Below are 26,122 nucleotides of genomic sequence, written 5' to 3'. Positions count from 1 at the left end.
GAGCAACTAAGCCCGTGAGCCACAACTACTGAGCCTGTGCTCTGGAGCCTGCGAGCCACAGCTACTGAACCCATGTGCCACAACTACCACAACTACTGAAGCCTGCGCGCCTAGAGCCCATGCTCCACAACACGAAAAGCCACCACAATGAGAAGCCTGTGCACCACAACGAAGAGTAGCCCCCCCGTCACAACTAGAGAAAGCCCGTGCACAGCAATGAAGACCCAAGGCAGCCACAAATAAATAAAAATAAATAAATAAATAAATATTTTAAAAAAAGAAAAGATATATGTACCATGTTCATTGCAGCACTATTTACAATAGCAAGATATGAAAGCAACCTAAATATCCATCAATAGATGAATGTATAAAGAGAGTGTGATACATACAAACACATCCCCCCACAAACACACACAGGGATATTACTCAGCCATAAAAAATAATACAATATTGCCATTTGCAACAACATGGATGGACCTAGAGGGTATTAGGCTAAGTGAAATAAGTCAGATACAGAAGGACGCTAACTGAGCAGAGACTTCAGTGGCAACACACAACAAAGAACATAGACTTTACAGAATATAGACATTGCCTCAGGAAAGTAAACAAACAAACAAAAAGCAACAACAACAGCAAGAAAATAAACTCTGGGAAACAGAGGAAGTTTGATTTACACAGTTCCATATTATATTATTTAAAACGTCCAGTTTTCAACAAAAATTATGACATGTAAAGAAACAAGAGTATGACTTATATATATGGAGGAAAATGCAGTCAGCAGAAAATGTCCCTGAGGAAGCCCAGAAGTTGGGCTTACTAAACAAGAGCTTTAAATCATCTATTATAAATATGTACAAAGGACTACAGGAAAACTTATCTAAAGATCTAAAGAAAAGTATGGCAATGTGGCAAAGACATCTCATCAAATAAGGAATATCAATAGATAGACATTATTTTAAAAAATAGAGATTTTAGAGTTGAAAAGTACAAAACAAATGAAAATTTCACTAGAGAAACTCAAGAGCAGATATAAGATAGCAGAAGAAAGAATAAGTGAACCCGAAAATTTGTCAATTGAGATTATCCAGTCTGAGGTACAGAAAGATAAAAGAAAAATGAATAGTCTCAGAGACTTGTAGGAAACCATCAAGCACAGCAACATAGATACAATGGGAGCCCTAAAGTAGAGGAGAAACGGCCAGAAAGAATGTTTGCAGAAATAATGGATGAAAACTTCTGAAATTTAAAGAAAAACAATCTATACATCCAACAAACTTCAATAACTCCAAATCACACACATTGTAAACAGACTGTTCAGAGACAAAGATGAAGAGAGAACCTTGAAAGCAGCAAAAGTTAAATGATTCAGTAGGTACCAGAAATCCTCAACAGGAATAACAGCTGATTTCTCATCAGAAATATGAAGCCAGAAGAAAGTGGAATGACTTATTCAAAGTATTTGAAGAACACTTTCAATAGTTCAATATCCAGGCAATTCTCCTTCAAAAAGACGGAAAATTAAGACTTTCTCAAACAAAAACAGATAATCCATCACGAGCAGAACTTCCCTATAAGAATTATTAAAGAGAATCCTTCAGAGACCTTCAAGATGGTGGAGGAGTAAGACATGGAGATCACCTTCCTCCCCACAAATACATCAGAAATACATCTACATGTGGAACAACTCCTAAAGAACACCTACAGAACGCTGGCAGAAGACCTCAGACTTCCCAAAAGGCAAGAAACTCCCCCAAGTACCTGGGTATGGCAAAAGAAAAAAGAAAAAACAGAGACAAAAGAATAAAGATGGGACCAGCACCTCTGGGAGGGAGCTGTGAAGGAGGAAAAGTTTCCACACTCTAGGAAAGGAATCCCCTTCACTGGCGGAGATGGGGGTGGCAGCAGGGAAGCTTCGGAGCCACAGAGGAGAGAACAGCAACAGGGGTGCAAAGGGCAAAGCGGAGAGATTCCCACACAGAGGATCGGTGCCAATCAGCACTCACCAGCCTGAGAGGCTTGTCTGCTCTCAGTGGGTGGGGGCTGAGATCTGAGGCTTCAGCTTCGGAGGTCAGATCCCAGGGAGAGGACTGGGGATGGCTGCGTGAACACAGCCTGAAGGGGGCTAGTGCACCACAGCTAGCCGGGAGGGAGTCCGGGAGAAAGTCTGGAACTGGATAAGAGGCAAGAGACCACTGTTTCAGGGTGCGCGAGGAGAGGGGATTCAGAGTACCGCCTAAGCGAGCTCCAGAGACAGGTGGAAGCCGCAGCTATCAGCGTGGACACCAGAGATGGGCATGAAATGCTAAGGCTGCTGCTGTAGCCACCAAGAAGCCTGTGAGCAAGCACAGGTCACTATCCACACCTCCCCTCCCGGGAGCCTGTGCAGCCCGCCACTGCCAGGCTCCCGTGATCCAGAGACAACTTCCCCGGGAGAACACACAGCACGCCTCAGGCTGTTGCAATGTCACAGTGGCCTCTGCCGCCGCACGCTGGCCCCGCATTCCGTACCCCTCCCTCCCCCTGGCCTGAGTGAGCCAAAGCCCCCTAATCAGATGCTACTTTAACCCCGTCCTGTCTGAGCGAAGAACAGACGCGCTCAGGCGACCTACACGCAGAGGCAGGGCCAAATCCAAAGCTGAACTCCATGAGCTGTGCAAACAAGGAAGAGAAAGGGAAATTTCTCCCAGAGACTCAGGAGCAGCAGATTAAATCTCCACAATCAACTTGATGTACCCTGCATCTCTGGAATGCCTGAACAGAAAATGAATCATCCCAAAGTTGAGGATATGGACCTTGTGTGATTTTGTCTGTATAGCTTTGCTTTTACCATTTGTCCAAGGGTTCTGTCTGTCTGTTTTTTTGTTTTTTTGTTTTTAATATGCTTTTTTAGTGCTTGTTATCATTGGTGGATGTGTTTTTTGGTTTGCTTGCTCTCTTTTTTTTTTTATTGTTTTTCAATATTTTTTTATTTTTAATAATTTTTTAAATTTTTTATTTTAATAACTTTATTTTATTTAATTTCCCTTCCTTCCTCTCTCTCTCTCTCTCTCTCTCTCTCTCTCTCTCTCTCTCTCTCCTTCTTTATTTCTTTCTCCCTTTTCTTCTGACCCATGTGGCTGACAGGGGTCTAGTGCTCTGGCCGGGTGTCAGGTCTGTACCTCTGAGGTGGGAGAGCCAAGTTTAGGACATTGGTCCACCAGAGACCTCCCAGTTCCATGTAATATCAAACAGCAAGAGCTCTCCCAGAGATCTCCACCTCAATGCTAAGACCCAGCTCCACTAAACAACCAGCAAGCTACAGTGCTGGACACCCTATGCCAAACACCTAGCAAGACAGAAACACAACCCCACCCACTAGAAAATAGGCTGCCTAAAATCATAATAAGGTCACAGACACCCTAAAATATACCACCGGATGCTGTCCTGCCCACCAGAAAGACAAGATTCACCCTCATCCACCAGAACACAGGCACTAGTCCCCTCCACCAGGAGGCCTACACAACCCACTGAACCAACCTTACCCACTGGGGACAGACACCAAAAACAGTGGGAACTACAAACCTGCAGCCTGTGAAAAGGAGACCCCAAACACAGTAAGTAAAGCAAAATGAGAAGACAGAGAAACATACAGAGGATGAAGGAGCAAGGTAAAAACCCAACAGACCAAACAAATGAAGAAGAAATAGGCAATCTACCTGAAAAAGAATTCAGAATAATGATAGTAAAGATGATCCAAAATCTTGGAAACAGAATGGAGAAAATACAAGAAACTTTTAACAAGGACCTAGAAGAACTAAAGAACAAACAAACAACGATGAACAACACAATAAATGAAATTAAAAATTCTCTAGACGGAATCAATGGCAGAATAACTGAGGAAGAAGAACGGATAAGTGACCTCGAAGATAAAATAGTGGAAATAACTACTGCAGAGCAGAATAAAGAAAAAAGAATGAAAAGAATTGAGGACAGTCTCAGAGACCTCTGGGACAACATGAAATGCAACAACATTCGAATTATAGGGGTCCCAGAAGAAGAAGAGAAAAAGAAAGGGACTGAGAAAATATTTGAAGAGATTATAGTTGAAAATTTCCCTAATATGGGAAAGGAAACAGTCAGTCAAGTCCAGGAAGCATAGAGAGTCCCATACAGGATAAATCTAAGGAGAAACACTCCAAGACACATATTAATCAAACTGTCAAAAATTGAATACAAAGAAAAAATATTAAAAGCAGCAAGGGAAAAACAAGAAATAACATACAAGGGAATCCGCATAAGGTTAACAGCTGATCTTTCAGCAGAAACTCTGCAAGCCAGAAGGGAATGGCAGGACATGTTTAAAGTGATGAAAGGGAAAACCCTACAACAAAGATTACTCTATCCAGGAATGACCTCATTCAGATTCAACGGAGAAATCAAAACCTTTACAGACAAACAAAAGCTATGAGAATTCAGCACCACCAAACCAGCTTTACAACAAATGCTAAAGGAACTTCTCTAGTCAGGAAACACAAGAGAAGGAAAAGACCTACAATAACAAACCCAAAACAATTTAGAAAATGGTAATAGGAACATACATATCGATAACTACCTTAAATGTAAATGGATTAAATGTTCCAACCAAAAGACACAGACTGACTGAATGGATACAAAAAAAAGACCCATACATATGCTGTCTAAAAGAGACCCATTTCAGACCTAGGTACACAAACAGACTGAAAGTGAGGGGATGGAGTAAAATATTCCATGCAAATGGAAATCAAAAGAAAGCTGAAGTAGCAATTCTTATATCAGACAAAATAGACTTTAAAATAAAGACTATTATAAGAGACAAAGAAGGACACTACATAATGATCAAGGGATCAATCCAAGAAGAAGATATAACAATTGTAAATATTTATGCACCCAACATAGGAGCACCTCAATACATAAGGCAAATGCTAACAGCCATAAAAGGGGAAATAGACAGTTACACAATCAGAGTAGGGGACTTTAACACCCCACTTTCCCCAATGGACAGATCATCCAACATGAAAATAAATAAGGAAACACAAGCTTTAAATGATACATTAAAGAAGATGGAATTAATTGATATTTATAGGACATTCCACCCAAACACAACAGAATACACTTTCTTCTCAAGTGCTCATGGAACATTTTCCAGGATAGATCATATCTTGGGTCACAAATCAAGCACTGGTAAATTTAAGAAAATTGAAATTGTATCAACTATCTTTTCCGACCACAACCCGATGAGACTAGATATCAAATACAGGAAAAAAATATGTAAAAAATACAAACACATGAAGGCTAAACAATACACTACTAAATAACCAAGAGATCACTGAAGAAATCAAAGAGGAAAACAAAAAATACCTAGAAACAAATGACAATGAAAAGATGTTGACTCAAAACCTATGAGATGCAGCAAAAGCAGTTCTAAGAGGGAAGTTTATAGCAATACAATCCTAACACAAGAAACAAGAAACATCTTACATAAACAACCTAACCTTACACCTAAAGCAATGAGAGAAAGGAGAAGAAAAAAACCCAAGGTTAGCAGAAGAAATCATAAAGATCAGATCAGAAATAAATGGGAAAAAAATGAAGGAAATGATAGCAAAGATCAATGAAACTAAAAGCTGGTTCTTTGAGAGGGTAAACAAAATTGATAATAACCATTAGCCAGACTCATCAAGAAAAAAAGGGAGAAGACTCAGAACAATAGAATTAGAAATAAAAAAGAAGTAACAACTGACACGGCAGAAATACAAAGGATCAGGAGAGATTACTACAAGCAACTATATGCCAATAAAATGGACAACCTGGAAGAAATGGACAAATTCTTAGAAAAACACAACTTTCTGAGACTGAACCAGGAAGGAATAGAAAATATAAACAGACCAATCACGAGCACTGAAATTGAGACTGTGATTAAAAATCTTCCAACAAACAAAAGCCCAGGACCAGATGGCTTCACAGGCGAATTCTATCAAACATTTAGAGAAGAGCTAACACCTGTCCTTTTCAAACTCTTCCAAAATATGGCAGAGGGAGGAACACTCCCAAACTCATTATACAAGGCCACCATCACCCTGATACCAAAACCAGACAAAGATGTCACAAAAAAAGAAAAAACTACAGGCCAATATCACTGATGAACATAGAGGCAAAAATCCTCAACAAAATACTAGCAAACAGAATCCAACAACACATTAAAAGGCTCATACACCACGATCAAGTGGGGTTTATCCCAGGAATGCAAGGATTCTTCAATATATGCAAATCATCAATGTGATACACCATATTAACAAATTGAAAAATACAAACCATATGATCATCTCAATATATGCAGGAAAAGCTTTCAACAAAATTCAACACCCATTTATGATAAAAACCCTCCAGAAAGTAGGCATAGAGGGAACTTACCTCAACATAATAAAGGCCATATATGAGAAACCCACAGCCAACATCGTACTCAATGGTGAAAAACTGAAACCATTTCCTCTAAGATCAGAAACAAGATAAGGTTGTCCACTCTCACCACTATTATTCAACATAGTTTTGGAAGTTTTAGCCACAGCAATCAGAGAAGAAAAAGAAATGAAGGGAATCCAAAGTGGAAAAGAAGAAGTAAAGCTGTCACTGTTTGCAGATGACATGATACTATACATAGAGAATCCTAAAGATGCTACCAGAAAACTACTAGAGCTAATCAATTAATTTGGTAAAGTGGCAGGATACAAAATTAACGCACAGAAACCTCTTGCATTCCTATACACTAATGATGAAAAATCTGAAGGAGAAATTAAGGAAACACTCCCATTTACCATTGCAACAAAAGGAATAAAATACCTAGGAATAAACTTACCTAAGGAGACAAAAGACCTGTATGCAGAAAACTATAAGACACTGATGAAAGAAATTAAAGATGATACAAACAGATGGAGAGATATACAATGTTCTTGGATTGGAAGAATCAACATTGTGAAAATGACTATACTACCCAAAGCAATCTACAGATTCAATGCAATCCTTATCAAACTACCAATGGCATTTTTCACAGAACTAGAACAAAAAATTTAACAATTTGTATGGAAACACAAAAGACCCCAAATAGCCAAAGCAATCTTGAGAAAGAAAAACGGAGCTGGAGGAATCAGGCGCCCAGACTTCAGACTACACTACAAAGCTACAGTAATCAAGACAGTATGGTGCTGGCACAAAAACAGAAATGTAGATCAATGGAACAGGATAGAAAGCCCAGAGATAAACCCACACACATGTGGTCATCTTATTTTTGATAAAGGAGGCAAGTACATACAATGGAGAAAAGACAGCCTCTTCAATAAATGGTGCTGGGAAAACTGGACAGCTACATGTAAAAGAATGAAATTAGAACACTCCCTAACACCATACACACAAAAAAACTCAATATGGATTAAAGACCTAAATGTAAGGCCAGACACTATCAAACTCTTAGAGGAAAACATAGGCAGAACACTCTATGACATAAATCACAGCAAGATCCTTTTTGACCCACCTCCTAGAAAAATGGAAAAAAAAACAAAAATAAACTAATGGGACCTAATGAAACGTAAAAACTTTTGCACAGCAAAGGAAAAAATAAACAAGACGAAAAGACAACCCTCAGAATGGGAGAAAATATTTGCAAATGAAGCAACTGAAAAAGGATTAATCTCCAAAATTTACAAGCAGCTCATGAAGCTCCATATCAAAAAAGCAAACAACCCAATGTAAAAATGGGCAGAAGACCTACATAGACATTTCTCCAAAGAAGATATACAGATTGCCAACAAACACATGAAAGGATGCTCAACTTCACTAATCAGTAGAGAAATGCAAATCAAAACTACAATGAGGTATCACTTCACACCAGTCAGAATGGCCATAATCAAAAAATCTACAAATAATAAATGCTGGAGAGGGTGTGGAGAAAAGGGAACCCTCTTGCATTGTTGGTGGGAATGTAGATTGATATAGCCACTATGGAGAACAGTATGGAGGTTCCTTAAAAAACTAAAAATGGAACTACCATACCACCCAGCAGTCCCACTACTGGGCATATACCCTGAGAATGCCATAATTCAAAAGGGTCATTTACCACAATGTTCACTGAAGCTCTATTTACAATAGCCAGGACATGGAAGCAACCTAAGTGTCCATCGACAGATGAATGGATAAAGAAGATGTGGCACATATATACAATGGAATATTACTCAGCCATAAGAAGAAACGAAATTGAGTTATCTGTAGTGAGGTGGATAGACCTAGAGTATCTCATACAGAGTGAAATAAGTCAGAAAGAGAAAAACAAATACCATATGCTAACACATATATATGGAATCTAAAAAAAAAAAAAAAGAAATTGGTTCTGAAGAACCTAGGGGCAGGAGAGGAATAAAGATGCAGACATAGAGAATGGACTTGAGGACACGGGGAGGGGGAAGGGTAAGCTGGGACGAAGTGTGAGAGTGGCATGGACATATATACACTATGAAATGTAAAATCGATAGCTAGTGGGAAGCAGCCACATAGCACAGGGAGATCAGCTCAGTGCTTTGTGTCCACCTAGAGGAGTGGGATAGGGAGGGTGGGAGGGAGACGCAAGAGGGAGGAGATATGGGGATATATGTGTATGTATAGCTGATTCACTTTGTTATAAAGCAGAAACTAACACACCGTTGTAAAGCAATTATACTCCAATAAAGATGTTAAAACAAACAAAAAGAGAGAATTCTTCATATTAAAATGAAAGGACACTAGAGAGTAGCTAAAATGCACATGAAAAAATAAAGAACACCAATAAGGGAACTACATTGGTAAATCTAAGACAGTATAAATGTATTTTCTCTCATTTAACCATTCTTATTTAAAATAAAATTACATAAAGCAACAATTATTAAACTGTGTTGAAAGGTGTATATGTATAAAGATGTCATCTGTATGATAATAAAATTATAAAGAAGAGGAGAGAGAACAGAACTAAATAAAAGCAAAGGTTTTATGTATTATTCAAATTAAATTGGTATTAATCTATACTATACTGTTAAAAATTAAAATGTTAATTGTGAACCCCAGAACCATTACTAAGAAAATAACTCAAAAACTATAGTAATAGAAACAAGGGAATTAAAATGGTCCACTTGATAATAGTTAACACAAAAGAAGTCACTAATGCAGAAACAGAGAAACAAAGAGGACATTAAGACAGAAAAGACAGCAAAATGACAGAGGTAAATCCTACCTTATCTTACATTAAATGTAAATTGACTAAACACTCCAATCAAAAGGTAGAGTTTAGCAGAATGGATTACAAACTATAATCCAACTATATGTTGTCTACAAGAGACACACTTTAGATTCAAAGACACAAATGGGAAAAAAATAATCTATGCAAGAAGTAACCAAAGGAGAGTTGCAGTGGTTATCCTAATAACATCAGACAAACTAGACATTAAAACAAAAATTGATACTAGAAGCAAAGAAGGACATTTTATAATGATGTAACAATTAAAAACATAGGTAAACATATTCCAAGAAGACACAACAATATAACCATATATGTATTTAAATGAGCCCCAAAATACATGATGCAAAAACAAACAGACATCTCTCTAAAGAAGATTCACAAATGGCCAAAAAGCACATGAAAATATGTTCAACATCATTAGTCATTAGGGAAATATAAATCAAAATCACAATGAGATAGCTCTTCATACTCACTAGGATGGTTATAAATAAAAAGATGGACAAAACAAGTGTTGGGGAGGATGCCAAAAAATTGGAACCTTCCTACTGTGCTGGTGGAAATGTAAAATGGTGTAGTCACTGTGGTAAAAAGTTTGGTAGTTCCTCAAGAAAAGTAAACAGTTACCACAAGAACCAGCAACTTGCTAGGTATATACCCAAGAGCACTGAAAACATACGTTCACACAAAAATAGGTACAAGAGTATAACAGCGTTATTCATAATAACCAAAAAGTGGATACAACCCAAATGTCCATCAACTGATGAATAAGCAAGATGTCGTATATCCATACAATGGAATATTACTTGGCCATAAAAAGAAATAAAGTACTGATATATACTATAACATGGATGAATTTTAAAAACATTATGCTAAGTGAAAGAAGCCAGACACAGAAGGCCACATATTGCATAATTCCACTTATAGAAATGTCCAGAGTAGGCAAATCCATAGACCTAGAAATTAGATTAGTGGTAGCCAGGGGCTGGGGGGAGAGGGAGATTACAGTAATAGGTATGGGATTTCTTCATGGGGTGATGAAAATGTTCTGGAATTAGTGGTGATTGTTGCACAACTTTGTGAATATATAAAAATTTATTGAACTGTACACTTTAAAAGAGTGGATTTTATGATATGTGAATTATATCTCAATTTTTTTAAAACTTAAAAATTCAGGACTAAAGTAAAATTATAGAAGAAGATACACCATTCATTCACTAATCATAAGAAAGCTGGGGTGGCTATCTTGATATAAAGCAGACTTCAGAAAAAGAAAGATTACCAAGGTTAATGTGGAACATTTCATATCGATTAAAAAGTTGATTTATGAAAAGATATACAAAATTAAATTGTATGCACCTAATAAGACAAGGTCAAAGTAATGAAGCAAAAAAATATATAACTGAATTTTGACACTTCCCTGTCAATAACTGATAAAATAAGCAGTCAAAAATCATAAAGGGTATAGAAGATATGGACAACAGCGTTCAAGTAATTTGACCTAACTGACATTTACATAATACTCCATCCAACAACAGAAGGATACACATTTTTTTCCAAGTGCACATGAAAACATTCATCAAGATAGATGATATCATGAACCATAAAACAAGTCTCAATAAACAAAAGGATATAGGGTCAATAGGCAAAAAAATCAACTTTATTTCTATATATTAGCACATTTTAAAAAATTTAATACCATTTATAATATCATTAAAATCTTAGACATGTACTACCTAGGTATAAATTTAACAAAATATGTGTAAGACATGTATTCTGAAAACTACAAACACCATTGAAAGAACCTGAAAACCTAAATAGATGGGAAAATATACCAGTTAATGGATTGAAAGGTTCATTGTTAATTCTCCCAAAAGTGGTCCATAATCTCAGTGAAATCCCAAGCACTAAGAAAACCAACAAAATTGACAATCAGGAGATAAATCCACTATATATGAAAATTAATTTACACAATCTGAAAATAATTTTAAAATAAGTATTTAGAATCTTTCATCTAATAAGGGGAGAAAACTCCATAAAAAACAAAATTTATGAAATTAAAACAGGTAAAAATGTAAATATTTGGCATATGTTTAAAAAGAGACACTAAATGAGAAATCTTGGAATATGTAGTCAATGAAGTTAAAAATCTCAGTAGAGAAGATTTAAAAATCTAATTTAATAAGTAAATAAGAATATAATACTGAAGAATTCTCCCAGAACAGGAGGATATAAAAATATTACACACAAAAAAAGCACTTAAGAAAGCAGAATAGATAAAAGTTCCAATATATGCCTAATAGCACTGTCAGAAGAAAAGAGAGAACAGCAGAAAAACAATATTCAAAGATATAAAAGCTAAGAATTTCCCCAAACTGCAGAATTCCATAAATTCTCAGATGGAAAGTACAAACTCAGTGGAAAACAATAAACAGAAATGAATCTATAGTTCTATAATCATAGTATACTAGAATACAACAAGGATAAAATGAAAATACATTTTGATAGTAAAGATTTTAATATCTCCATTAGAATCTGGTAGAGGTTGCATGCAGACAAAAAATTTAATATGGAACTGAAGATATTTCAGAGAAAATAAATTTGATCTGATAATGGCAGATAGAGCCCTATATCCAACAAATAAATTTATATATTATTTTCAAGTAAATAGAGAACATTCACAATAATTGGATTATTCATAAATATATTATATATATAATAATTGGATAATAACACATAGGAAATCGCCAACAAAAATAATCAATATCACACAGACTTCATTCAATACCCCCAATACAATTAAATTAAAATACTACAATAAAAGAATGTATGTATGTGTATGTATGTATGGCGGGAAGGCGAGGGGGAAAAAGAGTATATACACACATATAAATCCTATACATCTTGAAATCAAAACAAACTCCTAAATAGCTCATAAGGTAAAGTAAAAAGCATAAAATAAATTTTATAAAAATTATAAAATATCTAGAACCAAATAATTTTAAAACAGTTTCATCAATCCCCTTAGGATGCCAGTTAAGCAGCACTTGCAAGTAAATCCAATGCCTTAAAGACAGATATTAAAATGAGAAAAGCAATGAAAAATAGGGAGAATAACACAAAATTCAGAGTAGTGACTAGCCAAAGGAAGAAGGAAGGAGGGATTCTATTAGAGAGAGAGATACAGGAGACTTCACCTTCTCTGTAATGTTTTACATCTTAACCTGATGGGGAGGAATATGAGTGTTCATTATGTTACTCTTTATAACTTTTTCTATGTCTGAAATATTTCAAAATAAATGTTTTAATAATAAAAAACAAAAGCTAAATAAATATTTGACTTATAGAGCTAATATCTCATCTATGAACACAAATGAAAGATGCTAAATATAAAATTATGAATCAAATCCAACAAAATATAGTAAAAATAATACATCCTGACTAAAAAGAATCTATCATAGGAATGGAGAAGGTGCAACATCACAAAATGTGTCCCTTCTATAGAACATGGGAGCAATGTTATATAATAATCTCATTAGACTGAGGGAAAAGCATTCAATATAATTCAAAGCTCAGGATATTTTAAAAATTAGGGGGAATTCCCTGGCGGTCCAGTGGTTAAGACTCCGCACTCTCACTGCCGAGGGCCCAGGTTCAATCCCTGGGCGGGAACTAAGATCCCACGTCCCACAAGCCACAGGTGCAGCTAAAAAAAAAAAAAGGAATAGAAGGGGACTTTCTTAACTCAATAAATGAAAATCCTACAGCCAATATTATATTAGGCTGAAATATATGAAATTGTCGTGTTTTTTTTTTTAGTCAAAAAATGGCCCATTGTTAGCAATTTCATAAGATTCAATCTAATACTGGTGAAACTTCAGCCGGATAAAATAAAATGACAAGTATATGTACTATTATTCCCACTATTTAACATTATACTGGGGATTCTAATCAAGGACATAAGTAATAAAAAGGGAAAAAAAAGAAAAAACATTGTACAAGAGAAGTCAAAACCGACTTTATTTACAAACATGATTTCCCACATAGAAAATCCAAATAACTTATATGAGATTTCAGCAATGTTGCTGAATACAAAATATGCAACAAAGACATGTACAAAAATGTTCACAGGAGCACAATTTGTAATATCCCAATACTGGAGAAAACATGAAAATGTCATCAACAATAGAAATGGATACAGAGGAACAGAATAGTTTTCCAAGGAAGACATACAAATGGCCAACAGGTACATGAAAAGATGCTCAACATCGCTAATCATCAGGGAAATGCAAATCAAACCCACAATTAGATATCACCTCACACAAGTCAGAGTAACTATCATGAAAAAGACAAGAGATAACAAGTGTTAGTGAGGATCTGAAGAAAAGGGAACCCTAAGACATTTCTGGTGGGAATGTAAATTGAGCATAGCCACTATGGAAAACAGTATGGAGGTTCCTCGAAAAATTTGAAATAGAATGACCATATGCTCCAGCAATCCCACTTCTGGATATACATCCAAAGGAACTGAAATCAGGATCTCATATCTGCACTCCCATGTTCACAATGGCATTACTCACAACAGCCAAGATATGAAAACAACCTAAGTGTCCGTCAATGGATAATGGATGAATGGATAAAGAGCATGTGATATATATGTACCAATATTATTCAGCCATCAGGAAAAAGGAAATCCTGCCATTCGTGACAACTTGGATGGACCCTGAGGGCATTACGTTAAGTGAAACAAGTCAGAGAAAAACAAATAACTGTAAGATATCACTTATATGTGCAATCTACAAAAGATAAACTCAGAGAAACAGAGAGTAGAATGGTGTTTACCAAGGACTCAGGAGGTGGGGGAAATGGGGAGATATTTGTGAAAGGGTATAAACTTCCAGTTATAAGATTAACAAGTCTGGTACCTAATGTACAGCATGGTGACGATAACTAATAACACTGTATTATATACTTGAATGTTGCTGAGAGAGTAGATCTTAATTGTTTTCACCAAAAGAAATGGCAACTATGTGACAGGATGGAGATGGTAGCTAATACTATGGTAGTAATCATTTTGCGATTTATAAACATATCAAATCAACATACTGTACACTTTAAACTTATACAATGCTATCTGTCAATTATATATCAGTAAAGCTGGGGGGGGGAACAATAGAAAGGATAAAGAATTACTGCTTCACATAACAGCATGGATGAATTCTCACAAAGAAGTTATACGTAAAAGTGGAAGGAGGGAGGGAGGGGAGGGAGGAAGGGAGGGAGAAAGAAAGAGGCTGACTTCAAAAGTTCAAAATTTGTTATGATGATAGAAGTCAAGACAGTGGTTACCTCTGGGAGGGGAAGGGGGGCAGGTGGAGTGGCTGGAAGGGATGGAGCACAAGGAAGCAACCTGGGGTGCTGATAATATTCTAATTATCCATTTGGGTGGTGATTACACACTTTGGATTTGTGCACTTTCTGCATATATGCTATAGTTCTGTAAAAAGTTAACTTAAAGACTCAGCGTTCTTTGTTTACCAGCAACAATAACAACAAAAAATAGAAAATAAAAACAAAAGGCATTACTAAAAAGAGCAAAAACAAAGTGAAAAAATAAGCTTCAACTAGAAGATCTTTGACATTTACATTACATATAACCAACAAAGGTTGGTGGTGTTCAAAATATATTTAACTAGAAAAAAATACTCTTATGTTCCTAAAGGGCAAAGGATATGAACTGGCTATTCACAGAAAAGGAAACCTCTAGGATTGGAGATTGGAGTTATGCAGCCACATTCTGGAAATGCCTGGAGACACTAAAAGCTAGAAGAACAAGGAAGGGTCTTCCCCAAGAGCCTTCTAAGGGAGCGCTGCCCTGCCAATACCTTTGTTTTAACTTCTGGCCGCCAGTAAATGTGAGAGAATAAATTTCTGTCATTTAAGACTCCAAGTTTGAGGACATTTGTTATGGAAGCCCTAGGAAATTAAACCAATTCCCTAAGACTCGGTAGTTCCATTTCTAAATCTATTCCCTATAGCACTGGGTCTCTACAAGATCCAACAACCTCCTTTTACAGCTAATATTTTGCAGTTTACCCATACACATAACTAAAAAATAAACCAATGCCATAACTGAAAAAAATACAGAAATAATTTATAATAAATTATATATTTCTATGTGTAAACGCTCAGGTAGAACTAAGCTAGAAGATACAATATTTGCACCTATTCACAGAATCAACATGAACTGGTCTGTTTCAAAAGCTGAATGATAGGTGTCACGTATTGGCAGCTCAAACACAAGCAGAGTTGCCACTGACGCCATGATATTCTGAAAGGGTAAACTCTTACTAGAGTTCCGAACAAAACAAAGTACACTCTTTCCTCAATTTACATGGTAACTGCATTACTGGACAATTCACTGTATTTAAAACATTTTTTTTCCCAAAAAAATAAAAAAACAGACTTTGTGTTTATACATAAAACAGAGTTAGGTTCTTAATCTCTAATAATTATAAACAGGTTTTCATATACATATTCAATGGGACAGTCAAGTCATGCAGAATACCAGATAATCAACACCAATAGGACCCCCCCCCAAACCACTATGGCAAACAAGGTAGCCCACAAATTTCTAGAATGCTCCCTAGGGCACAATACCTGCCTATGAGAAAACTGACTCATGGACACCAGAAGGTATGTTCAAATATTCTCATTGTAACATTGTTTGTAATATTAAAAAAGATGAAAACTGGTATTTAAAAGTCCATCAATAGGGGAATAAGGATTAAATCACTGTCATATAAATATACAGCATTACATAACAATTAAGGAAATTAACTAGATCTGTAAGAATCAACACTGACAAATTTCAGAAACAGTGAAGTGGAAAAAACAGATCTGCAGAAGGATACCTACAGTATGACACCATTTGTGTAAAGTTTTAAAACAGAACAATAGTATACGTAGTACGTAGGCATACACAAATATGTAGTAAGCTTACAAAAACCTGAATGAAAAGAATATATTCCAACTTCAGGATATTGATTATGTTACCTCTAGGAAGGGACAGAGGAAAATTGGCCTCAGCAAGAGATGCAAAGGGGCCTTAACTACATCTGTAACATTTTATTTCTTAAAAACAAAAATCTGCAGGAAACATGTAAAATGAGGATTTATTAAATCAGGGTGGGGGGAGATCACAGTATTTAGGTTTTCTTTTTCTGTAAGTTTGAAGTACTTTAAAGTTTTAAAAAGTCTGTATTCCAGGGAAATTTACCAGCAACTGCAGGATAACTGAATAAGGAAACCAGAAAACGATCACGAATGTTCAGATGAACTGTGATTGAAAAGTACCTAGATCTCTTTGCCTCAATGCTATCAATAATTTGAGTGAGGTAAAGAGGTGAGGTGAGTATAGAGAAGAAAAATGGGAATTATACAATACAGACTAACCCAAAACTTACACTATTCAGGTAAAGCAAATTGGTTGATTTTATTGCCCAGGCATTGGGCTTTACTCTTGTACCTCCAATTTCTTCCTTCTATATTCCTAAAAAAATCTCATGAAAACTTCACTACTGAATAAAAAGAAGAAGGCAGAGAGAAGCAGCAAATATAGTTTTTCATATCAAAGATAAGATGTTTCAAATATTAAAAGTGTAAGTGATGGGAAATATAAGTTTTGGCTGCTCTTTAAAACCAAGTTACTTTGGCATATTACATCATTCTCCCAAGATTCCTTGAGAAAAGTCACACTTTCTTCCCAGCAACATATTTTCTCTCAAAGCACGGCTCTGTTGAGCGACACAAAATATTGCGTTATACACCAAAACCTTTCATGTTTACTATGTTTTTGCTCTCATATTACCACAGTATTAAACATGAGATACCACAAATACAAGACTGCAGCAGAAAAATAAACATGGAAAGGGGAGAATGGAATGAAGTGCCACACTTTCAATAGGCAGGTAGAAATAAAACACCTAATTTCCAGTTTAGAAGAACAAATTAAATATCACCACGATGGGAAAAAATTCAGACAATAACACAACATGGGATATCCTGTATCCGAGCCTGGTCTGAATGTTCATAGTAGCTTTATCCATGACAACCACAACCTGGTAACAACCCAAATAATCAACAATAAAGAGAATGGGTAAACATGCGGTGTACAATAGAACGTGATACAAATCATATGATAGAATGCTACCCCACAATATAAAGGAACTACCGATAGGCACAGCACATGAATGAGTCTCAAAAATACGATGAACAAAAGAAGCCCACACAAAATATTACACACTATATAGCTCATTTAATATGATGTTCAAGTACTGGCAAACTAATCTTCACTGATAGAAATCAGAAGAGGAGTTCCCTCTGCGTGGGGCTTAAAAGGGGGAACAAGGGAATTTACTGTGGCGATGGAAGTGTTCTAAATCTTGATCCAAATAATGGTTGTATGAGTGTATGAATTTATCTAAATCCACAGGGGGGGAAAACATTGTGGGAATGAAAAAGTAGAACTGCTCTATGTTAAAATGGACTACAACAACCTAATGACCAAATGCAACATGTAAACTCTGAATGGATCCTGGTTTGAAAAAGTTAACTATACAAGCCGTTTTTGTGACAACTAGGAAAACTTGAAAATGGACTAGATACTAGGAAATTATGGATAATTATCTTAGGTGTGATAATAGTATTGTGGTTATTTAGAACAATGTCCTTATTTTTAGAAGATATATGCTGAAGTATTTAGGAGTCTCATGGCAACAATTTACATTCATATTTTTAGTAAAAAATATTTATTATTATACATATACAAATATACAGATATATCAAATTAATGTACATAGGTCATGGAATATATTCATTGTACTATTCTCCCAACTACTCTGTATGTTTGAAAAATGTCAATAAAAAGTTGAGGGAAAAGAAGATGCCAACTTGCCTAGAGTGATCTTCAGGATACCTTAAGGAAAGAAAACAAGCAAAGTGCAGACTAGCTTGTATAATATGCTACCTATTGTGAAGGAAAGTAAAAAAATATATATGGGAAGGGGGGAGTGTACAGTGTGTGTGTGTGTGTGTGTATCTATTTGATTATATTACAAAGGGAAATACTAGAAGAATAAATCAGACACCAATAAAAATGGTTACCTACAGCAGATGAAAATAGATGGAAAATAGGTTTGAAAAGGGCTGGAAATGAGACTTCTCAGAGTGTATCATTTTATACAGTTTTGACTTTTATACCCCATAAATGTAAAGAATTAAATTAAATTGAAAAAAATGAAATTGAAAAAAAATGAAATTGAAAAGATGTTAAAAATATCTATGCTCACATTAATTCCTCTATTCAATCAAAGCCAAATCAATCAAGCTTGTTTAATGTGTACGGTTATTAACGGTCTTTTTTGCTCCTTCTGAGCATCAGAGTCATTTAATGGGGTTTTTGCTGGTCAGAAAACTTAGCATCTTGCTGCAGATCTGCCCCTAAATAGTTGCGCAAACCTAGAAAAATATTTAGTCAAGCTAAGCCTCAATTTTCTCACCCATAAAAAGAAATTCAATCCAATGAAAGCTAAGATTTCTTAGAACTGTAAAATTCTGTGATTCAAATGTCTGTTGAAAAAAATGAAATAGGAATGTTTCCACCTGCATAATTTCTTAAGCCACGATGAACAACAAAGCTCCATTATACAGCCATTCACTTTCCGCCTGACAACTAATACTGGGGAGAAAGGGTAGTGAAATAACGTTTCTCTCTCTGACCCCTTCAGGCAGTAGTCAGTTACCACGAAGTGCTTGCTATAAGCAGGTCTGGACTGGCCAAGGAAGGAAAGCAACATCCGGCCTGTCAGGCAGCTGCTCTCACCAGGCTGCTAAACTGCATTGGTTAGCAGAAGAGGAAGAAGCAGCCAGTAACAAAGTCTAAAGAGGCTGAACTCAGGAGTTTTACTAACTGCCCCCGGCGCAGCGGTTCAGGAAGCTTAGTGTATTCTTTTGCCAAATGAATCCAGCCTTTACAAAAAGGCTGCCAAGCTTTGGCAGCTGTGGGATGAAAAAAACATCTGAAGCCAAAACTATAGAGTTTCTGACAGTGCAGTGAGTAAAATCTCTGCAGCCTTAAAGATAAAGCGACAGTGCCAGAAACTTTCCTCTCCACGCCTGCCCTACCCTGCCTTCCTTTCTTTAAGACCTAGCCAAAGACCTAAAACAGTCCTGTGACTTCCCTGGAGGTTTCAGGGACTGTGCTACAGCGGCCTCATTGTAATGTGAGGAAAGACAGCAAGGAAAGCAGAGGATGCTTTGGGGTGGGGGGATGGACAGCCTTGACTGCAGGGCGTGCAGAAAGGAAGTGGGGAGGGCTACTCTATGCAGCACCCAGAGGAATGGTGTTGGCTAAGCACACACACGTGCACACACACACACACACACAGTTTTGCTGGGAGATGAAAGAGATGAGAAATAAAAGGACTTAGAGAAGTGGAAAAAGAAAAAAAGGACTGAAGGAGGAATTTTGTTTCCAAACTGCCTGCAGGTCTAAAATGGAGGTATGGAAAGACTTTTGGGGGGATTTCCTCTAGAAGAGAGAGGCTGGAGATTTCATCTGAAGAGGAGAATGAGAGGGTCCTGTAAAGAGTGAGGGGGAAGGAGATCAAAACCCCTTGGAAGGGTCTTGTGAGATTATTCAGAGGGATGGCGTTTGCTCATGGCATGGAGAGGTCCAAGGCCCTTCACTTGAGGAAGGGCAGGGGGTCCTCTGCCTCAGCTGGAGCTCCACAGCAAGCTGGGGGACACTATCCTCTTCGGCATGTCTGGAGAGTGACTGGGTGGGGCTGAAGGTCCTCTGGAGCAAGTTTAGAGAATTAGTAGTGTCCCTCTAAAAGCTCGTGCCTTTCCTGGAGTGAAGGGAAGGATAGGGGTTCTTTCTCAACATCGGGAGAGTTTGGGGGCTGGAGAGACCTGAAATGGTTTCCGAAGTATTGACCCTGGGGTAGATGGCAAGGTGCTGTGTGCAATGATGACACATTTCGGTTGTGGGGTGTGGGGACTCTACTTTGAGAGGAAAGGCCCCTTCACTAATCAGAAGCTTGTTAATCTATCTGAAAGAATCCGCCAGCCGTGATCTGGGAGGAAAACCACCCCACCCCGCCCCCGAAGACTGGGGAAAAGTCGAGCCAGTAATACTCTCACTAAAAGAACTGGAGCAGAGAAAAGGAATTTTAAAAGAAGCCTCTTCCCCCACCCCAATTCACTGGAAAGTTAAGAGAGGAGAGAGGAGGACTTTCTAAAGTGGTTTGGAAAGGATTTGAAGGAACCCGAACTGTAAGTTGGGAGGAAGCTAGGGGAGCTGAGGTGGAGGGGTTCGGTGGGGGGGCGTCAGGCCTCTGTGTGGCTGGAGTGGGAGGGCGTTCGTGATTTTGAGGTTGGGGAAGAGCCAAGTGACACGGGATCAAAGCTCCATAGGGATGATTCGGGGGATGGAGAAGGTTTCGCGGTGACCCGGGGTTCTCGGAAGTGAACGGAGGCGGAGTCCCGAGTAAATTCCGGGGGCTGACGACACCCAGGCGGCGGCGATGGGGGCGCGACCGGTACTCACAGAGCGGATCTCCAGCGCCAGGGCGCACTGCAGCGCCTTCACCTTCGGCATCCGCGCAGGGTTGGGGCGGCGGGGAGGGACCCCGGCCGCGGACCCGAGGGAGGCGAGGAGACGCGGGGCGGGGCTGGGACGTGAAGGAGACGAGGTGGCGGCGGCGGTAGCAGCTGTGCCCCCAGGCCGGGGCCCGCGGTCCAGCCTGGGTCCCGCCCGAGCGGCAGCCGTGCTCTGGGCGCGGACTCGTTGTCATGGCAGCCGGGAGGGGCGGGGCCGGAAGAGAAGCTAGCGGGGACGCGCCGGAGCCGCCGCTCGAGGGCGAGCGGCTGGGGGCGGGACTCAGCGAACGCCGGGCGGGGCGGGGCGGGGCGGGGCCGCTCGAGGAGGCGGGGCTTCCGAAGGGGCGGGGCGAGGCGGGGTGGGGAGGGGTATTTCGTCTGTGACGTCAAACTATGGGCCCAAAGCCAGAAGAAGAAGAGAATAGCTGTATAATAGGACAGTGCGCAGGTCAGGGTGCTGGACTTAGGAGCCCTGAATTCCAACGTGGCAGTGGCAACTTGAGCTAGTGGCGTCCCCCTGCTGCCTCAATTCCCCAACTGTAAAGAATAATAACGATTATTCGTTCTCTTATTTGAATTTCCTTACAGTGTTCAAAGCCAGCATGAGAAAACAGGATTGGAGAAGAGACGTGCTCCATTCAAAGAGAGAACCAGGACTGGACCTCAGGAGCTCTCAAGTAGAACTCAGGTTGCCTCCCTGAGAAGAGGGGCCTCAATCAAATCACCTTCCTCTTCCAAGTCTCCTATTATGCGATTCTTAGTGCGTCTTCCCCCTCCCTTCAAGGTTTCCCGTCTAATCACCTGTGTATGCATCTCAGTGTATATTGTTTTAAGTTGAACTGTCAATGAGGGGCCAAAAATAGGTCCAGTTGCAAAGTGGCTGCGCCATAGACCATCGATGATTAAGGAAATCTAAGAGATTGCCCAAGCCAATCGTTTTAAAAATCATTTTTAGTGCGAAATAGATTACACATACAGAAGTATATAAAGCAATTTCATCTTAAACAATAATAACAATAAAGCAAATACCTGTGCAACTAACACCCAGCTTAAGAAATAGAACGTTAGGAGCACCTTAGAAATGTCACAACCATTGCATTGCCTTCCTTGCCCCGGAAATAACCACTACCCTGACTTTTGTTACAATAATTCCCTTGCTTTTCTACATACTTTTGCGATTCATGATTGCATCTCTAAACAAGGTATTGTTTAACTTTTTCCTGTTATTGATGTTATATAAACATAATTAATACTATATGTATTCTTCTGTAACTTGCTTCTCTCACTCTTCTGCTGTAGGATTCTCCCAACTTTGATGCTGTGTAACAGGAAGTTTTTTCCATTGTTAGACAGTGGAATATGTCCAACATAACATATGAATATACATTGATTTATTTATGCTTTTTACTATTGATGGTTACTTGTATTCTTTCCATTTTTAGCTATTGTCAACAATGTTGTTATGGACATTCTAGTACATGTCTACTAGTGCATGTATGCTAGAGTAGGAGTGATTGACTGGGTATTAAGTTTTGCACATGTGGGACTTTAATAGGTAATGCCACACCATTTTCCAAAGTAATTCTACCAATTAATGTTCCTGCTGGGAGTGTGTAAGAGTTCTTATTTTTCCACATCCTCACCAACATTTGGCATTGGTATTGAATGTTGAATTTTTGTGTATTTGGACTTGTGTAGTCTAGGTATCTCATTGTGGTTTTATTTTGCATCTCATTACTTTTGAGGTTGAGCACCTTTTCATGGTTTTATGAGTCTTTCAATTTTCTCTTTGTGAACTGCTTAGTAGTTCTCTTGCCCATTTTTGTACTGGATTCTCTCCATCCCTCTCCCTCTCTCTCTCCTGATGTATATTAGTTCTTCATATATTCTAGATACTAATTCTTTGTCTATTATATGTTGCATATATCTTCCTAGTTTGTGCTTGGTCTTTTAATTTTCCATATAATGTGTCATGAACAGAACATAAATTGTCATGGGTTATGAGTATTCTTAGTTTGACCAAATAATTCTAAGTTGCTGTCCTCAATGCCACACCAGTCTACACTCCCGCAACCAATGCCTGAGTGTAACTATGCCCTCACATTCTTCCCAACCTTGGCATTATCAAGCTTTCTTGTTTCCCCTAGTGTAACAGATGTAAAATACCATCTCATTGTTGAATTTCTCAGATTACTGATGCGTCTGAGCATATCTTTATATGTTTATAAGATTTTTGCTTTCTTTACGATCAATCGTCTTCTCAGATTCTTTGCCCATTTTTCTATTGGAGTTTTTGTCTTTCTTACAAGAACTCTTCTGTACTCTAGTTATGTATCTCTTGTCAGTTTCAGACATGCAAATATCTTCTCCCTTTTTCATCTGTTTATAAACTTTATCCAGGGTATACTTCAGTTAATAGAAATACCTACATCAATCAATCATTTTTGCCTTACATTTTGTGTTTGTGTTTCTGACATTTTAAGAAGTCTTCCTTATTCCTAGGTAACAGAAATATGTCCTATATTTTCTTGTATCAACTTCTTAGTTTTACTTTTCACATTTTGACGTTTAATCCATCAAGCCTCAATTCTTGTACATGGTGTTAGGAATCCAGGATCCAGGTTTTATTTTGTTTTGTTTTTCCCGCTAGAGAGTAAGCTAGATTTCCCAACAATACCTACAAAACGTTCTATACTTCCTCTCATTTATTTGTGGCAGCACCTGTATCATATATTAACTACGTAAAGTTCTGTCTTAAAGCTTCCTATTCTGTCCCTGTGTTCTATTTGTCTTTCTTGCAACAATATCACATTGCTTTATTACTGGACTTGATATACTGTTCGACAAGTTTCTCTCTCTCTCTCGCTTTTTCTCTCTCGATTGTTTAGTTATTTGTGATCCTTTATTGCTTCTTTTTATTTTAGAGTAAATTTATTAAGTTTCTCAAGCAGCCCAACTGGAATTTTTATCGTGATACATTAAATTTATAGAATAATTCGGGGAATTGACATCTTTGTAATATTGCATCATCCCATCCAAGAACATAAAATGTTTCTCATCAGTTTCTCTTCTATGTTCTTTACTAGAGTTTTCAAGTTTTCTGCATAAAGGTCCTACTGAATTCCTAGGTGTTTAATTATAGTTTTTTCTTTCTACTATTGAAAACAGTTTCTTATTTTTCATTATATTTGCTAGTTATTGCAACTGTAGAGAAAATTTTATTTTTATAAGTTTATCTGTCAAACCTATTAAACTCTTACTGTTTGGAATATTTTCTTTGTTTGTTTCCTTGTTATTATTGATTTTTTTCTTACAGAGATAATATGCACTGTATTGGGTTTCTATTCCCGCCATAACAAATTACTACAAACTTGGAGGCTGAAAACAACCCAAATTTATTATCTTACTGTTCTGTAGGTCAGAAGTCTGACACAGGTCTCGCTGGGCTAAAATCAAAGGATCAGCTGGGTTCCTTTCCGGAGGCTGTAGGGGAGAATCTGTTTCCTTTTCAGCTTCCAGATGCCACCAGCATCCCTTGGCTCATAATCCCCTTCCTCCGTCTTCAAAGCCAGCAAAGAAGAGTCAAGTTCTTCTCGCAGTGCATCACTCTGACCTACTCTTCTACCTCTCTCCTTCCACTTTTAAGGACTCTTGTGATTACATTGAGCCCACCCAGATAATTGCCTTTTCTCAAGCTCATGTGATTAACAGTTCTAATTCCATATGTAACCTTAACTCTCCCTTTGCCATTTTAGATAATACATTCACAGATCCAGGGATTAGGATAGAGACATCTTTGGGGGATTATTATTCTGCCTACCACAAGCACCAAAAGGAATGATAATTGTATTGCATCAAAACACATCAGATGTGTTAAAAATCCATGAGGTGGTAAAGTTACTCAAAGGGGCAAAAAAGCATGAGTCAGCTTTGGGTGATTTAAGAACCAACTAATTCTGAAATCTGATAAATAAAAAGAAAGAATCAAGCATTCATACTGAATTTCTTGTTGGAACTATACCTCAGGGTGACCAAAGAGTTGATGAGTTTTCTTTATAGAAAACTCCCAGCGATAAATGAACAGGAAGAATAAAGAATAAGAATATTCATGGCTATTAAAACCATCAGTGAAAAGCTGATGAGGATTTTTATCATGGGTAGGTCAGTCTGACAACACTTAAACACACTGACCAATCTTAACATCACAAAAAGAGAGATAATCAGATGTTATGCCCCTTCTGGGATAATGCAATAAAATACCACCTTTCAAGCCAAAAAAATCAAACTTGAATCTGACCAAGCATCCAAATAAATCACCAATGTACAGGAAATACAATATTTAACTAACTTGTTAAACAAAATAGGGATATAAGCAGCAAAATGAAGACAATATGATTTTTTTTCAACAAATTGCAAAGGAAAAAAAAACCAAAAAGGGAGACCCTGTGGACCCTGTGTATTAAAAAAGACTAAAGAGACATAACCTAATATAAAGTATTTATGAGGCAAGAGGGAAAATTTGAATGCTCACTGGATATATGAAGATCTTAAAGAATTTTTAATAATTTTTTTAGGAATGATAAGAGTGCCCAGGGTCTGGTTCTTAAAAAAAAAAAAAAAAAAAAAAAAAAAAAAGGAGCCCTTATCTTTTATAAAGTCATACACCCTGAAGCATTTATGGATGAAATATGATGTCTGGGATTTGCTTTAAAAACCTCCAGTGGAGGTGGGAGTTGTTAGTGATGGACAGTGGGTGAAGGTATGGATAAAACAAATCAGCCATGTAATTGTTGATGGCAGGTATGTTGGAGTTCAATATACTATTTTTTTCTTTCTTTTTTTTTGTATATACTTAGTTCTATATTAATTCATACAAAAGAGAGTAGGTGTTGAACAGTGTCAAATGCTTTTTCTACACTGATTATTGAGATAATCATACGGGCTTTCAACTTTAGCCTATGTGTGAAATGAAGTACATTGATAGTTTTCTGATATTGTACCTTCCTTGTTGTCTTACACTTTGTTATTTTGTGAATATGCTTTTGTATTACGTTAGCTAATATTTTATTTAGGTTTTTGCATATATGTTCATAAGAAACTTGGACTTATAATTTTCCTTTCTTTGTTGTCTTGTCCTGGTTTGGGAATCTGGATTATAAAATAAGAGCATATATAAGACTGCATACT

At 37.5% G+C, this 26,122-nt stretch overlaps 1 protein-coding gene across 4 annotated transcripts in view; it reads right to left on the bottom strand.

The window, feature by feature from the left end:
• SPATA6 (spermatogenesis associated 6) overlaps positions 1–21,140 on the bottom strand; it is a 140,886-nt gene extending 119,746 nt beyond the window's left edge. For all 4 annotated transcript variants that reach the window (XM_061186608.1, XM_061186609.1, XM_061186611.1 and 1 more), the window contains exon 1: positions 20,883–21,140. In XM_061186608.1, coding sequence (XP_061042591.1) covers positions 20,883–20,933 — 51 coding nt within the window. In that variant the 5' untranslated portion in view covers positions 20,934–21,140. The remainder of the gene's footprint in view (positions 1–20,882) is intronic.
• Positions 21,141–26,122: the final 4,982 nt, after the last annotated feature.

This window comes from Eubalaena glacialis, chromosome 3, assembly GCF_028564815.1.
Source record: "Eubalaena glacialis isolate mEubGla1 chromosome 3, mEubGla1.1.hap2.+ XY, whole genome shotgun sequence".
Classification (NCBI taxonomy): domain Eukaryota; kingdom Metazoa; phylum Chordata; class Mammalia; order Artiodactyla; family Balaenidae; genus Eubalaena; species Eubalaena glacialis.
This window is presented reverse-complemented; position numbering and strand designations above follow the sequence as displayed.